This window comes from Ursus maritimus, unplaced genomic scaffold, assembly GCF_017311325.1.
Source record: "Ursus maritimus isolate PB19 unplaced genomic scaffold, ASM1731132v1 scaffold_23, whole genome shotgun sequence".
Taxonomy (NCBI): Eukaryota; Metazoa; Chordata; class Mammalia; order Carnivora; family Ursidae; genus Ursus; species Ursus maritimus.
In genome coordinates, this window is record NW_024424786.1 from 9,346,719 (window position 1) to 9,360,218 (window position 13,500).

Consider the following 13,500-nt stretch of genomic DNA (forward strand, 5'->3'; position numbering starts at 1 on the left):
TACATTTTTATCAATGATATCATTCACCCAGTCTGTTAAAGATATTAAGGATAATATTCAGTGCCTCCCAGGTCGTTAGTCTAGTCCAGTTTTTATCTCCAAAATATCTCCGAAAGTATATCTCTCCTTCCTCACTGCCTTTGTCTTAGTACAACTGCTTTTCATTTCCTATTGGGACCATTTCATAGCCCAGCAATTCTCAAACTTCAGTATGAATCAGAATCATTAAAACATAGATCGTTCGGTTCTAACTCCAGACTTCAGATTCAGTAAGTCTAAGGATAGTCCAAAAAAAAAAAAAAAAATTGCATTTCTAACCAGTTTGTAGTAATCCTGATGCTGCTAGTTTGGGGATCACTTTTTGAGAACCGCAACGATAGCCTGGTAATTGGCCTTCCTGCCACCAGGCTAGCCACCTTCCTGTTTATCCTCCAAAGGATAATTTTAAAAAAATATATTTTATTTATTTATTTGACAGAGACAGCCAGCAAGAGCAGGAACACAAGCAGGGGGAGTGGGAGAGGAAGAAGCAGGATCCTAGAGGAGGAGCCTGATGTGGGGCTCGATCCCAGAATGCCGGGATCACGCCCTGAGCCGGAGGCAGATGCCCACGGACTGCACCACCCAGGCGCCCCCATCCAAAGGATAATTTTTTAAATGCAAGTTATATTGTCTCTCTCCCTGACTTAAACCCATATACTGTCTTAGCATTACACTTACAATAGACTTCGTTGAACTCTTACCCCTCCGCTGTGTGAAACCACGGCACTCTTGTTATTCTTAAACCTGTACAATATATATCTTTTCTTCCACTGAGTTTAAGAACTTTTTCATTGTCCATGTACGTTTATAGATCAACCACCATCCATTTTACAATCCCATTCTCAGGGCTTTCTTCCTCCTTCATTCACACTTTTAAAAGGTTTATCTTCTCCCCCATGTGAGGAAGATTTGTGTGTATCGTTATGTAACAGTGACCCATTGGTAGAAACAAAATTGTGTAGCTGAGCCTGGGTCATTTCTCTTCCATTGTTCTCTCTTGGTATTATCATCTGCTTTAGCCTCTGGCCCTGGGGACGGACAGCTATTATCTATCTTATGTGACATATTAAGTGACCAACAGGTACCCAGCTGGCTCTTATGCTACAGCTGTTTTATATCAGTTTTCAGGAGGAGGAAGCAAGTACTACCTCCTTTTTTTACTCCCAGTGGGCTGCGTCCAACCACACCAAATGCTGTAAGCACCTGGCTGCACCTTGTGAGGAGGTAAAGACAGGCCCTTGCTACTCAGAACGTGGTAAGGGGCCAGTAGAATCCGTATCACTTGGGAGCTCTTTAGAAATGCAGAATTTGCACTCTTCCCTTAACAGAACTGTTGAATTAGAATCTCTATTTCAATGAGATCCTGCGGTGATCAGTGACTGTGTTTGAGAGCACTGGCTTAGGCCTCTAGGAGCCCTGGGTATGCTCACCTTAGCTGTTGCCATTCTCTGTTAATTCATAATGATATGAATTTGTCAGATCTGTGATATCCAGTGTCTTCATCTGTAAAAGGGGGACTGTAATGCCCACCTTGGTAGATGATGATGGTGTATGGAGAATAGCCAGCACAGCACCTTAGATGTGGTGAGTGTTCTATAGTGGTAGCCATTATTAAGTCTGTATCTTGATCTTCTTGGATTTTGACAGCCCTTTGGAAGTCTTCATAAGTAAGTTCCCTCCCTCCCCCACCAATGACTAACCTGTACCAGGGGCGTTGGTACCTGAAAGTTAAATGAGAAGGGATTAAAGCTGGTTTGTAAAGAAAGATATGCCTGATTTTCAGTTAAGTGGCATAACTGGGATGGCTTTCGGAAGCATGGAGGTTGCCTGCTTTGCAGATTGAATGGTTGATTTCTAGAAACACCTAGATGTTAATATTTCTAACTCTGGTAGGAAAATGCATTTAGAGACACTGATCATCACCGTTAGAAAGGAAATGCAAATCAAAAACAGTGAGATACTACCACCACACATTAGAATAGCTAAAATTAGAAATACATATCGAGTGTTGGTGAGGATGTGAAGAAGCTATAATTCTCTTACATTGCTGGCGAGGATGTAAAATAACGCAGTCATTGTAGAACAGTGCTCGGCAGTTTCTCAAAAAGTTAACAATAAAAAGGAACAAACTCCAGTAGGCAGAACACGAGAAAGGACAAAGTTGAACTAAACAACATCATCATGACCCGGGTGTAATTGACATCTACAGATTATTTCACCCAACAAGAGCAGAATACACGTTTTTCTCAAACTCGCAAGGGAGATTTCCTGAGACCACATTCTGGGCCATAAAACACACCTTAACAAATTCAAAAGAATTGACTCAAATAATGTCTGCTCTGAGATCGCAATGGAATTAAACTAGAAATCAGTAACAGAAAGATAGCAGGAAAATCCCAAAATAAATCTGGAGTTTAAGCAACACATTTCTAAATAACATGTGGGTCAAAGAAGAAGTTCCAAGAAATTTAAAAATATTTTGAACAAAATGAAAACGAAAACACAGCTTATAAAAAAAACAGCTTATCAAAACTTGTGGTATGTAGTGTAAGCTATGGTTAGAGGGAAATGTATAGTGATGAACGCATATAATAGAAAAGAATAAAGATATGTAGTCAATAATATAAGGCTCTACCTTAGGAAACTAGGAAAAGATGATGATATCTAAAGTAAGCAGAAAAAAAAAGAAATATTAAGAATTGGAGTAGCAATCAGTGAAACTGAAAATAGAAAATCAGTAGAGGAAATCAATAAAATCCAAAGCAGCCTCTTTGGAAAGATCAGTAAAATTGATAAGCCTTTAGAGAGGCTAAAAAAAAAGAGCAAGGACCTAGATTGCTAATAGCAGAAATGAAAAAAGGGACATTACTACAAATCCTATGGACATTAAAAAGGATAATAAAAGAATTTTATGAGGAACTTTATGCCCACAAATTTGATAACCTAGATGAAACAGAACAATTCTTTGAAATACATAATTTGTCACACCTCACATAAGAAGCAGCAAACTATCTGAATAGACCTACATGTATTTTAAAATTGAATCAATAATTTATAATGTTCCAAAACAGAAACCAGGCCCAAATGGGTTCACGTTTAAGAAAGAAATTATACCATTCCTCTACAATATATTCCAGAGGATGGAAGCAGAGAAAATACCTTTAACTCATTCTGTAAGATCAACATTATTTTACTAACAAAACCATACAATGACATTACAAGAACAGAAAATGACAGACCAGTCTCTCATGAGCATAGATGCAAAAATCTTCAAAAAATATTAACAAATTGAATCCAACAATGTATAAAAGAATTATACAACATAATTGAGATTTATCACAGGTATGCAATGCTGATTCAACAATCAAAAATCAATTAATATAATCTGTCACTTTAATAGGCTAAAAAAAAGAAAAATCACATGATCGTACCATAGATGCAGGGAAGGCTTTGACAAAATCTAACACCCATTCATGATAAAAGTTCTCATAATTTAGGAATAGAGGAGAACTTCATTAACTTGACAAAGAATATGTGCATACAACCTGCAGTCAACATCATACTTTGAGAAACACAAAGCTTTCCCACAAAGATCAAGTACAAGGCAAGGTTGTCTCCTCTTACCCCTCGTTTTCAATATTATACTGGAATTTCTAGCTAATGCAGTAAGACAGGAAAGGAAATTAACGGTATACAAATTAAAGGGAAAAAATGAAACTGTTGTTTGCAGATGACAAGATTATCTCTGTAGAAAATGTGAAAGAATCAGCAAAACACTACTGAAACTACTAAGTGATTATAACAAGATTGCAGGATATAAGGTTAATACAGAGAAGTCAATTATTTTCCTATATACAAGTAATGAATAAGTGAAATTTAAAATTAAAACTTCAATATAATTTATGTTAGCATCCCCCAAAATGAAATACTTAGGTATAGATCAAAAATATGTAGAAGGTCTAGACGAGTAAAACTACTAAACTCTGATGAATAAAATGAAAGAAGACCTAAATAAATTGAGATGTTTTCTATTCATGGATAGGATGTCTTAATATTGTCAAGATATGAGGTCTTCCCCACCTGATGTATAGATTCAATGCAAAATTAATCAAAATCTCAGAAAGTTATTTTTTTAGTATCAACAAGCTGATTCCAGAGTGTATATGGAGAGACAAAAAACCCACAAGAGCCAACCAGTATTGAAGGAGAAGAGGAAAACTAGAAAACTGAAAGTCCTCAACTTCAAGACTTACTAAAAAAGCTATAGTAATCAAGATAGTGTTATTGGCAGAACAATTGAATGAATCAATGGAAGAGAATAGGGAGTCCAGAAATACAAATAGTCAACTGATGTTTGGCAAAGAAGCAAAGCAACATAATGGAACAAAGACAGTCTTTTCAACAAATGATGCTGAAACAACTGGATGTACACGTGAAAAAAATTAATCCCACACAGACCTTAAATCCATCACTAAAATTAACTCAAAATGGATCATAGCCCTATATGTAATGCAAAACTATAAAACTCTAAGAATATAATATAGGAGAAAATCTAGATGACCTTGGGTATGGTAATGATTTCTTAGCTATAACACCAAAGGCAGGATCCATGAAAGAAATAATAAGATAGACTTTGTTAAAATTAAAAACTTCTCTAAAAACAAAGAAAAAGTCAAGAGAATGAGAGGTCAAGCCACAGATTTGGGGAAATTCTCTGCAAAGGGCACATCTGATAAAAGACTGCCATCCAAAAAATACAAAGAACTCTTAAAACTCAACAATAAGAAAACAAACAACCCAATTAAAAAATGGGCTAAAACCTTGACAGATACCTCATCAAAGAAGATGGCAAATAAGCATATGAAAAGATACTCCACATTATATGTCATCAGGGAAATGCAAATTAAGACGATGAAACACCAGTACATGCCTATTAGAATGACTAAAATCTGGAACACTGACAACAAATTCTGACAAGGTTGTAGAATAATGGGAATTTTCATTAACTGCTGGTGGGAATGAAAAATGGTATAACCACTTTGGAGGACAGTTGAGCAGTTTCTGGCAAGACTAATCATACTTTTACCCTAGGATCCAGAAGTTGTGGTCCTTGTTACTTACTCGAATAAGTTGGAAGTTTCTGTCCACACAAAACCTGCACATGTATATTTATAGCCGCTTTATTTATAATTATCAAAACCTGGAAACAACGAAGATGTCCTTCAGTAGGTGACTATGTAAACCACTGTACATCCAGACAATGGGATATTATTCCGTGCTAAAAAGAAATGAGATACAGTCCATGAAAAGACACGGAGGTGACCTTAACTGCATATTACTAAATCAATGAGGCCAATCTGAAGAGGCTACATACAGTGTGATTTCAATTATATGACATCCTGAGAAATGCACAACTGTGGAGACACTGAAAAGATCAGTGGTTACCAGGGGCCGGAGGGGAGGGAGTGATAAGTAGGCAAAGCAGAGCAGATTTTTAGGGCTGTGAAACTACACTATATGATACTACCGTGGGGTATACACCCCATTATATATTTGTCCAAACTCCGAAAGTACTACACTAGGAGTGAACTCTAATTTAAACTATGGACTTTGGGTGAAAATGTTATGCCATTGTGGGTTCATCCATTGTAACAAATGTACCACTCTGGTGCGGTATTTTGATAGTGGGGGAGAATTTTATGGGATGTAGGTGTTGTCTGTGAAATCTCTGTACCTCATATTCAATTTTGCTGTGAACCTGAAACTGCTCTAAAATATAAAGCCAATTTTTAAAAAATATATCATGCACAGCTTAGCACATAGAATACATATATTTTCTATTGGATACATCACTTCTTGGCTAGCTCTCGCTCTCACTGCAGTAGAATGTCAAAATAGAATACAAGGAAGGAGAGACAGTTGTGACCTAGCAAGAATTATGGATCTAGAATTCCACCAAAAGGAGCCAATTCAAAACAAGAGGAAGAATGCGTATTTTTACATAAATTACTCTCTACTTAATGATCATGGCACTGAAGATGCTGACAGCTGCCAATTGCTTTGTGAAGGCCATGTTGCGACCTTCTACTCTCCGCCATTCTTCGGGGATTTTATTTGGCCATGAAACCTCACTAAGGAGCTTCTCTTTTAAACACAGTATTCCTCCATCAGCCAAGTATGGTGGGCGACACACTGTGACTCTGATTCCTGGGGATGGCATTGGACCTGAACTTATGCTGCATGTCAAGACTGTGTTCAGACATGCATGTGTGCCTGTGGACTTTGAGGAGGTGATGGTTAACTCCACTTCCAGTGAAGAGGACATTCACAATGCCATCATGGCAGTCCGTCGAAACTGCGTAGCTTTGAAGGGCAACATTGAAACCGACCACAACCTGCCACCATCTCACAAATCCTGTAACAACAGGTTTCGCGTCACTCTAGATCTCTATGCCAACGTCATCCATTTTAAAAGTCTGCCAGGTGTGGAGACCCGGCACAAGAACATAGACATCTTAGTCGTTCGGGAAAACACAGAGGGTGAATACAGCAACCTGGAGCACGAGAGTGTTAAAGGAGTGATTGAGAGCCTCAAAATCATTACCAAGGCCAAGTCTTTGCGCATCGCTGAATACGCCTTCCAGCTGGCCCAAGTGATGGGGCGCAAGAAAGTGACAGCTGTACATAAGGCCAACATCATGAAACTGGGAGATGGTCTCTTCCTCCAGTGTTGCAGGGAAGTGGCCTCCCACTATCCTCAGCTCACCTTTGAGGGCATGATTGTGGATAACACCACCATGCAGCTGGTATCCCGGCCCCAGCAGTTTGATGTGATGGTGATGCCCAATCTTTATGGAAACATCGTCAACAATGTCTGCACAGGGTTGGTTGGGGGAGCGGGCCTTGTGCCTGGTGCAAACTATGGCCCTACATATGCAGTGTTTGAAACAGCTTCAAAGCAGTCAGGCAGAAATTTAGCCAATAAGAATATGGCCAACCCTATTGCCATGCTGCTGGCAAGCTGTATTATGCTGGATTACCTCAAGCTCCACTCCTATGCCACCTGCATTCGCACTGCAGTCTTGGCATCCATGGAGAACAAAGGTGTCCATACTCCAGACATTGGAGGCCAGAGTACCACATTGGACATCGTTCAAAATATAATAAGCCACATCAGTACTGTCAATTAAATGGTCAGTGCCTCAGAGGCTGAGCTATCCCCCAAGTCTCTCCCACCTTTACCTTCCTCTTCTCACTTAGAAACTCCAGCCAGCTCGGTTGATGTGGACTCGGGAATAAACTAGCTCCTGCTCCAACTCAGAAGAGACAAGAGAAGTAAATCAAATCTGATTTTTTCTATTAAATTAAAGCATCGTGAATGCCATAAACATTGCTTGCTTAAATTAGCCAAATCTATTGTGTTGTTTATGTATTGAGGAATTCTTCTCTATTTTAATCCACAGTTCACACTTCTCTATGGTATGATACACTGAATAAATCAGAGCTGTTTGTAGAGTCCTGGGGCTTTCTCAGAACATGGAACACTGATTTTCTCTTTATCTGGGTCATTAAAATTCAGCAAATCAGCCCGCAGAGAAATCTGGCTTCTCTCTAGAGGTTGTTAATGAGTTAATTAGTGCAATAAAATTTGCCTACAAAATATACATTGTAACATTAATAATAAATAAGGTACCATAAAGCTGAGGTGATACAGAATGCTTCCATTCCCTCCTACATATCTCATCTTTTTCCATGGTTGTGTTTATGTTCTGAAGGAATTTTCGCTGGTATAATTTTTCACATGGGGACATCCCTGAGCACTGCAGCTCTCCTGCATTCTTGAATTCCTTCCAGTTGGACTCAAGAGTCTAGAGTTCAAATCCCCAGTTAACAGGTCTGCAGGGCCCACGTTTCTTTGCTGTACAAATGTAACGATGGACTGTAAACTCCATGTTCACTGCTTCATGGTCTGTGATAGTTTACTTTCTTTTAATCTCTTTTTTAAGGAAAGTGTGTACATAAGAAAATGAAAAGCGCTGAACTAATTTAAATGTTTACTGTCATTTACTGTCATTTTATTACAATATATTTTATTTACAGTATTTTTCAGGTCATAGTTGGGAAATACACAAACATGATAATTTTATTAGAGCTCAGACATTGTTATTACCCAAGTTGGAAACAAAAACAATGATTTTAAGACAACTTTCAGTGGTTTCATCTGCAGGAATGGCCTGCAGATAAAAGTGAGATTGAGAAAAACAGTGAATCCTTAATGTATTTTGGTAACTTTTGTGTCTCAGCTTTAATGTTCGGGTCCTGCTGTGGTTCATGAACCACAAGTTAAAGACAGTGGACTTGTACGCTTGAAAAATTGCTTTCGGTTTCCGGAAGTCTCAGCCTTCTCATGGTACCTTATCATTTTATGCTCATTATGTATCAAGTCAGGGCCAGAGTTTGGAAAACCAAAAGCTAGTTTGAGGGGATTTAGTTTGAGGACTTCTACCCAACTAGAAGTCTCTAAGAACAAGGCTAGAAGGAAGAAGTTAGTTATAAAATACTCGTGGTATTCTTTTAGTGGACATTGGACATGTCGTTGACCAGGGCTGTCACTGGCACACATGGTGCCTTGCTCTGGGCAGATAGATCTAAGACCTGCACTAGAGGCATGGTTTGATGGGTGGAGCAAGGGGTGGATTTTGGCTTGAAGTCCTCCCACCTCCACTGCCGCACAACCCCATCCTACCTTAACACACACTACCCGCTCTGTACCTCTCTCTCCCATGACTGGGGGAATTTGTATATGGCGCAGCCAGCCCCATATAGGCAGTAACCTGGCCACTGGCTTCTGTTTGACAGTGAGTGTTTATGCCGATGTATGTAATGTATGTAGCTCAAATGTACATTTCATTTTCCCCTCTCTGATTAAAGGTGGTTGTCTCCAGAGTCTTCCCACAGTTCTTTGTCCAGAGCTATGATGGCATGTGTTACTCTATAGTGGAATTTTCCATTTATCAGTGTTAGATTTGTCCCACTTACCTATGAGTAGTTTTTAAAAAGTTTTTTTAAAGATTTTATTTATTCATTTGTCAGAGGGAGAGAGAGGAGAGAGAGCGCGTGCACAAGCAGTGGGAATGGCAAGCAGTGGGAGAAGCAGGTAGAGGGAGAAGCGGGCTTCCCACTGAGCAAGGAGCCTGATGTGGGACTCAATCCCAGAACCCTGGGATCATGACCTGGGCCGAAGGCAGATGCTTAACTGACTGAGCCACCCAGCATCCCAACTATGAGCATTTCTAGGGCAAGTGCCATGTAATCTATTCCCTTGTCCTTTGTGGCCCCTAACGTAGTGTCTGATACAAGCAAAATAAACAATATTTGTTTATCGAATCACCCCAAAAAAATGAATGACCTGGCATGTACTGCATCATATTTCTTAAAGTGAGAGATAATCATTATACCTACCTCATAGGGTCATTGGGAAGACTCAGTGAGAACATACAACGCTGATAGCACTGTACCTGTCACATTTGATAAGTGCTTGCTGTGTTTAGAGATTATTCATTATTATCCCTTTTATACCATTCTAAAAGATAATTCTGAGGTGTATTGGGCAAATTATATTAATTATTGTCATTGGACCTTACTGGATACGTTGCTTAATTTATATTATGCATTTGTAACTCACACTCAGCAAGGGGACCAAATCATACCTGCTTATTCATCAAGTCCCCTTATTTCTTTCCTTTTTTATTTCTTGATTCCCGTTACCTCTCTTCTTACTCTCTGACCCCTCCTTTCTCATTAGACATTTTCGTTATTGGTAACTTAACACTTTCTGTTATTTCTAATTTGTGTCCTTCCTATGGTGTTTAGCTCCTTTAAATCTATTTTCTACAATGCCCTCAGTAAGATCTTTCTAAAAGGAAAATAGGTTCATGTCACTTTCCTACTTATGGCCTCTCATTCAGCAGCTTCCCTTTGGCCTTAAGAGAAGGTCAGCTGAGCATAGCGTGGGAGACCTCCCGTGTCCTGAGATCTGCTTCCTCCTCCAGGTTCACAATTGCCGTCCCTTCTCTTCACCCTAGTAACAGCAGAGTGTGGCACTCCAAGGGAGTGCAGACAGAGTTCATGGTTAAACAGCTATAGATCCTTTCTAGGTCAGACCTTTGCAAGTGGCCTCGGTTCCTCTCCCCTTCAGGAGATGATCTTTTCATCTTAGAAGACTACACACTTAATCATTAACCACCTTTGGGAAGTTTCCTTGACTCTTTTTTCCACTCTCTGTTGGGATTGAGGGGAATAGCTCTCCCAGTTCTCCCAGAGCTTGCTGTATATCCTACCTAGTGTGCCTCTCTCTGGTTAGCATCACATGCTTTCCTTCCCATCAACCTTCCTGTCCAATGCGTTCCTTGGCTACAGGAATAATGGGTCGTTCATCACTATAACCTCAGAACCTGGGGCAGGGACAGCTCTTACTTTATGTGCACTCTCAATGGAAGGAAGATAGCAAGAAAGGTAAAAAGATGGGGGGAAAAAAAAAAGAATGGTCTGAATTCATAAGCAGGAGTAGAGAACTAGAAGAATGACTCTATTGCAAAATACTCCTGTCTGGCTTCCGTCTATGAACTTTGTCTACAAGACTACTCCTCCCTAAAGAACCACCAAACAGGTGGTTGGCAGGCTGCCTCTGTTTCTTGAGATTTCTGTATATTTATTGGCTAATTTTACCTCAGGCTTTATCAGTTTACTCTGCATCATTTAAAGTCCTGATATTGTAAAGAACAGTAGGTACAGATTGTCTGATTTTTCTCTAAATTAACTCCTCCTCATTATGGCTCGATTTTAGTTAATGGCCTTACCAGCAGTTCAGGTGGCATAGCTGCCATTCATCTCAGCTGTTCCACGTAGGAGCTCGGCAACACTGCACAAGTTGCTTAAACTCTCTGATCTCCAGTTTGCTCGTCTGTAAAATAAAAGAGTAGATACTTTCCTTCATAGATCGTCAGAAAAATTAAGGTTGCTTTAGTTGTTTATAGCTGCATAAGAAATCACTTCAAAACTTAGTGGCTTAAAACAAGTAATTATTTGTCATGAGTCTGTAGTGTGACCAGATAATACTTCTCTCATCAGTATACTTTCTTGAGGACTATTAAAAAGGTGGTCTAATCTCAAATTCTGATATCAGTGAAGGTCAATAGAAAGTTGGGCAACTAGACTACATCACTCCATAATTATCTGCCCCCACCACCATCTACATACATAGACATTTATAGAAGGATGCTTTAACATTCTGACTTCAGCTTTCCTCAAGGTCTCTGGGATGCAAAATCTTGTGAGGGGACAGTTCTGAATTTGGGGGAAAACAGTCTGCTTAAAAGGTCAACAGAGAAGATTCCTCTCAGAACTGAGGACCAGGAGAACTTGATTTTCACCATGAATTTGGGTCCTTCTACCAGGTTATGTGAGGTATGAGAGATTCCCCATTATCTTGGCTACTAGGAAGCACCAAAAAAAGCCATGAGAATTGTTTGTCTATGAATTATTTCTTCTCATTCTGTTACTTAATTTAATTTTTTACTGTATTCCATTTTCTTATATTTTATTTTACCATAAGCTGCCTAAAACACAAAGAAACAGAAAGAGGAAAAACTGGGTTCTTCACCCTCACATTTTTTCCTTCATTCCTCCATTTTAATATTGACATCAGATCAATCTCCTTAAAGCAATGTTTAGATTGCCAGTAGTCCGTTCCATCCCCCTCACATGTTCAATTCGAAATGTGTTCAAGGGCCTCCAAAATTTTAGCCCATGCTGTCTTCGACTCCTAGAGGTTTTGATTTTCCTAGTTAGTCCATTCGTTCTAGTCAATGTATATTCTTCACTTTCCTAGATACTTCCTTTTCCTCCCACATGGTGCTATTTCTCTCATTAAGGACATTCCCAGTTTATTCTCTGCCTATTATAAGTCTACCCAAATTATTCAAAGTTCAAATAGCAACTCCTTTTGAAAAGGTTTCTCATTATCTCTATCCTGCTGTACTCCCTTTATTCTTTCTGAATGCACACAAACATTTTATTGGACTTTTGAACTCGTTCATTTCACATTTTGTCTTGTATTAATTGTTCATCTACTTGACTTGAGTCTTAATAAATTGTTTGCTTCTTGAAGGTAGGGGACATATTTCGCCAGTGTTCTGGATCTTGAATGACTCGGCATGCTGCCCCGCATATAGTAGGTATTCACTAAACATATACCAAGTTGGAGTGAAGGTCATGATTATAGCTAGTATAATTTTTTGTGTTTCTGTATAATGTGCCAGGCATTATTCTACATGCTTTGTATGAATTTAATTCTCATGTCAACCCAATTAGATGATGATGATTAGATTTTATAGAAGAGAACACCGAGGCACAGAGAGGTTAAGAATTTTGTCTGAGGTCACACAACTACCAGAAGGTGAAGTTTGAGTTCTATTCTGCCCGTGTATATCTAGAACCCAAGTGTTTAAGTGGTCATGAGGATTTGTACGGTGTGAATTTTTCATATCTTATGTGGAAGTGGATTAGGTTTTGCAAAAGATCAATGGTTTCCTTGTGAAAATAATCCTGTAGGTTTACAGACTTAAAGAAATTTTTATAGAGCTCACTCATTTTGCATATTAGCCCAGGATGAGAAAGGCAGAATATCCAGGTAAATGAGACCATCTGGTACCTGAACCACGTGTCAAGTGTTGAAGAGAGGTGGCATTTCAAAAATTGATAAATACTCGGGACGCCTGGGTGGCACAGCGGTTAAGCGCCTGCCTTCGGCTCAGGGCGTGATCCCGGCGTTCTGGGATTGAGCCCCACATCAGGCTCCTCCGCTGGGAGCCTGCTTCTTCCTCTCCCACTCCCCCTGCTTGTGCTCCCTCTCTCGCTGGCTGTCTCTATCTCTGTCAAATAAATAAAATAAAATCTTTAAAAAAAAATTGATAAATACTCAACTTCTTTGTGGTAACGACAGATGGGGACAAAAACTTCGAAGATAAATGATATGCTGTTGAAACAAGTATATCTAAAATAATGATATTGTGGAAGTGGAAACAAACAAACAAAAAAAGTGGAAACAAACAAAAAAGAATGCTATATTGTGCAAAGAGGAGGAGAATTTTGAAGAAATTTACCCAGTTCTGGACCATTACAGAGGTTGGAAAAAAAAAAAGTATTACCATAGGTTCAGTTGGGAATATGAAACATATCTGCAGGAAGCTGATTACAGAACTAGACATTTTTTAGAGGAAGGCGCTTGGTCCTTGGAGTTTCCCTGATAATTTGAATAACATAGGAGCTTGGTGTGGTAGCGTGTTCTTTATATCAAAATGAATTTGCTGGCACTGATATGGGAAGCTACATATACTGCATTTGTGATTGCTTCGAGAAACAACAACAACAAAAGTAAGTCGATATATTTAAAATGGA

At 39.1% G+C, this 13,500-nt stretch overlaps 2 protein-coding genes across 3 annotated transcripts in view; both read left to right on the plus strand.

Moving 5' to 3' along the window:
* NELL1 (neural EGFL like 1) overlaps positions 1-13,500 on the plus strand; it is an 821,556-nt gene that overhangs the window by 525,595 nt on the left and 282,461 nt on the right. The window lies entirely within an intron of this gene.
* On the plus strand, positions 5,891-7,232 carry LOC103659417 (isocitrate dehydrogenase [NAD] subunit gamma, mitochondrial-like). The gene has a single exon (XM_008686932.2). The coding sequence runs from the start codon at positions 6,063-6,065 to the stop codon at positions 7,230-7,232; it is 1,170 nt and encodes a 389-aa protein (XP_008685154.2). The 5' UTR covers positions 5,891-6,062.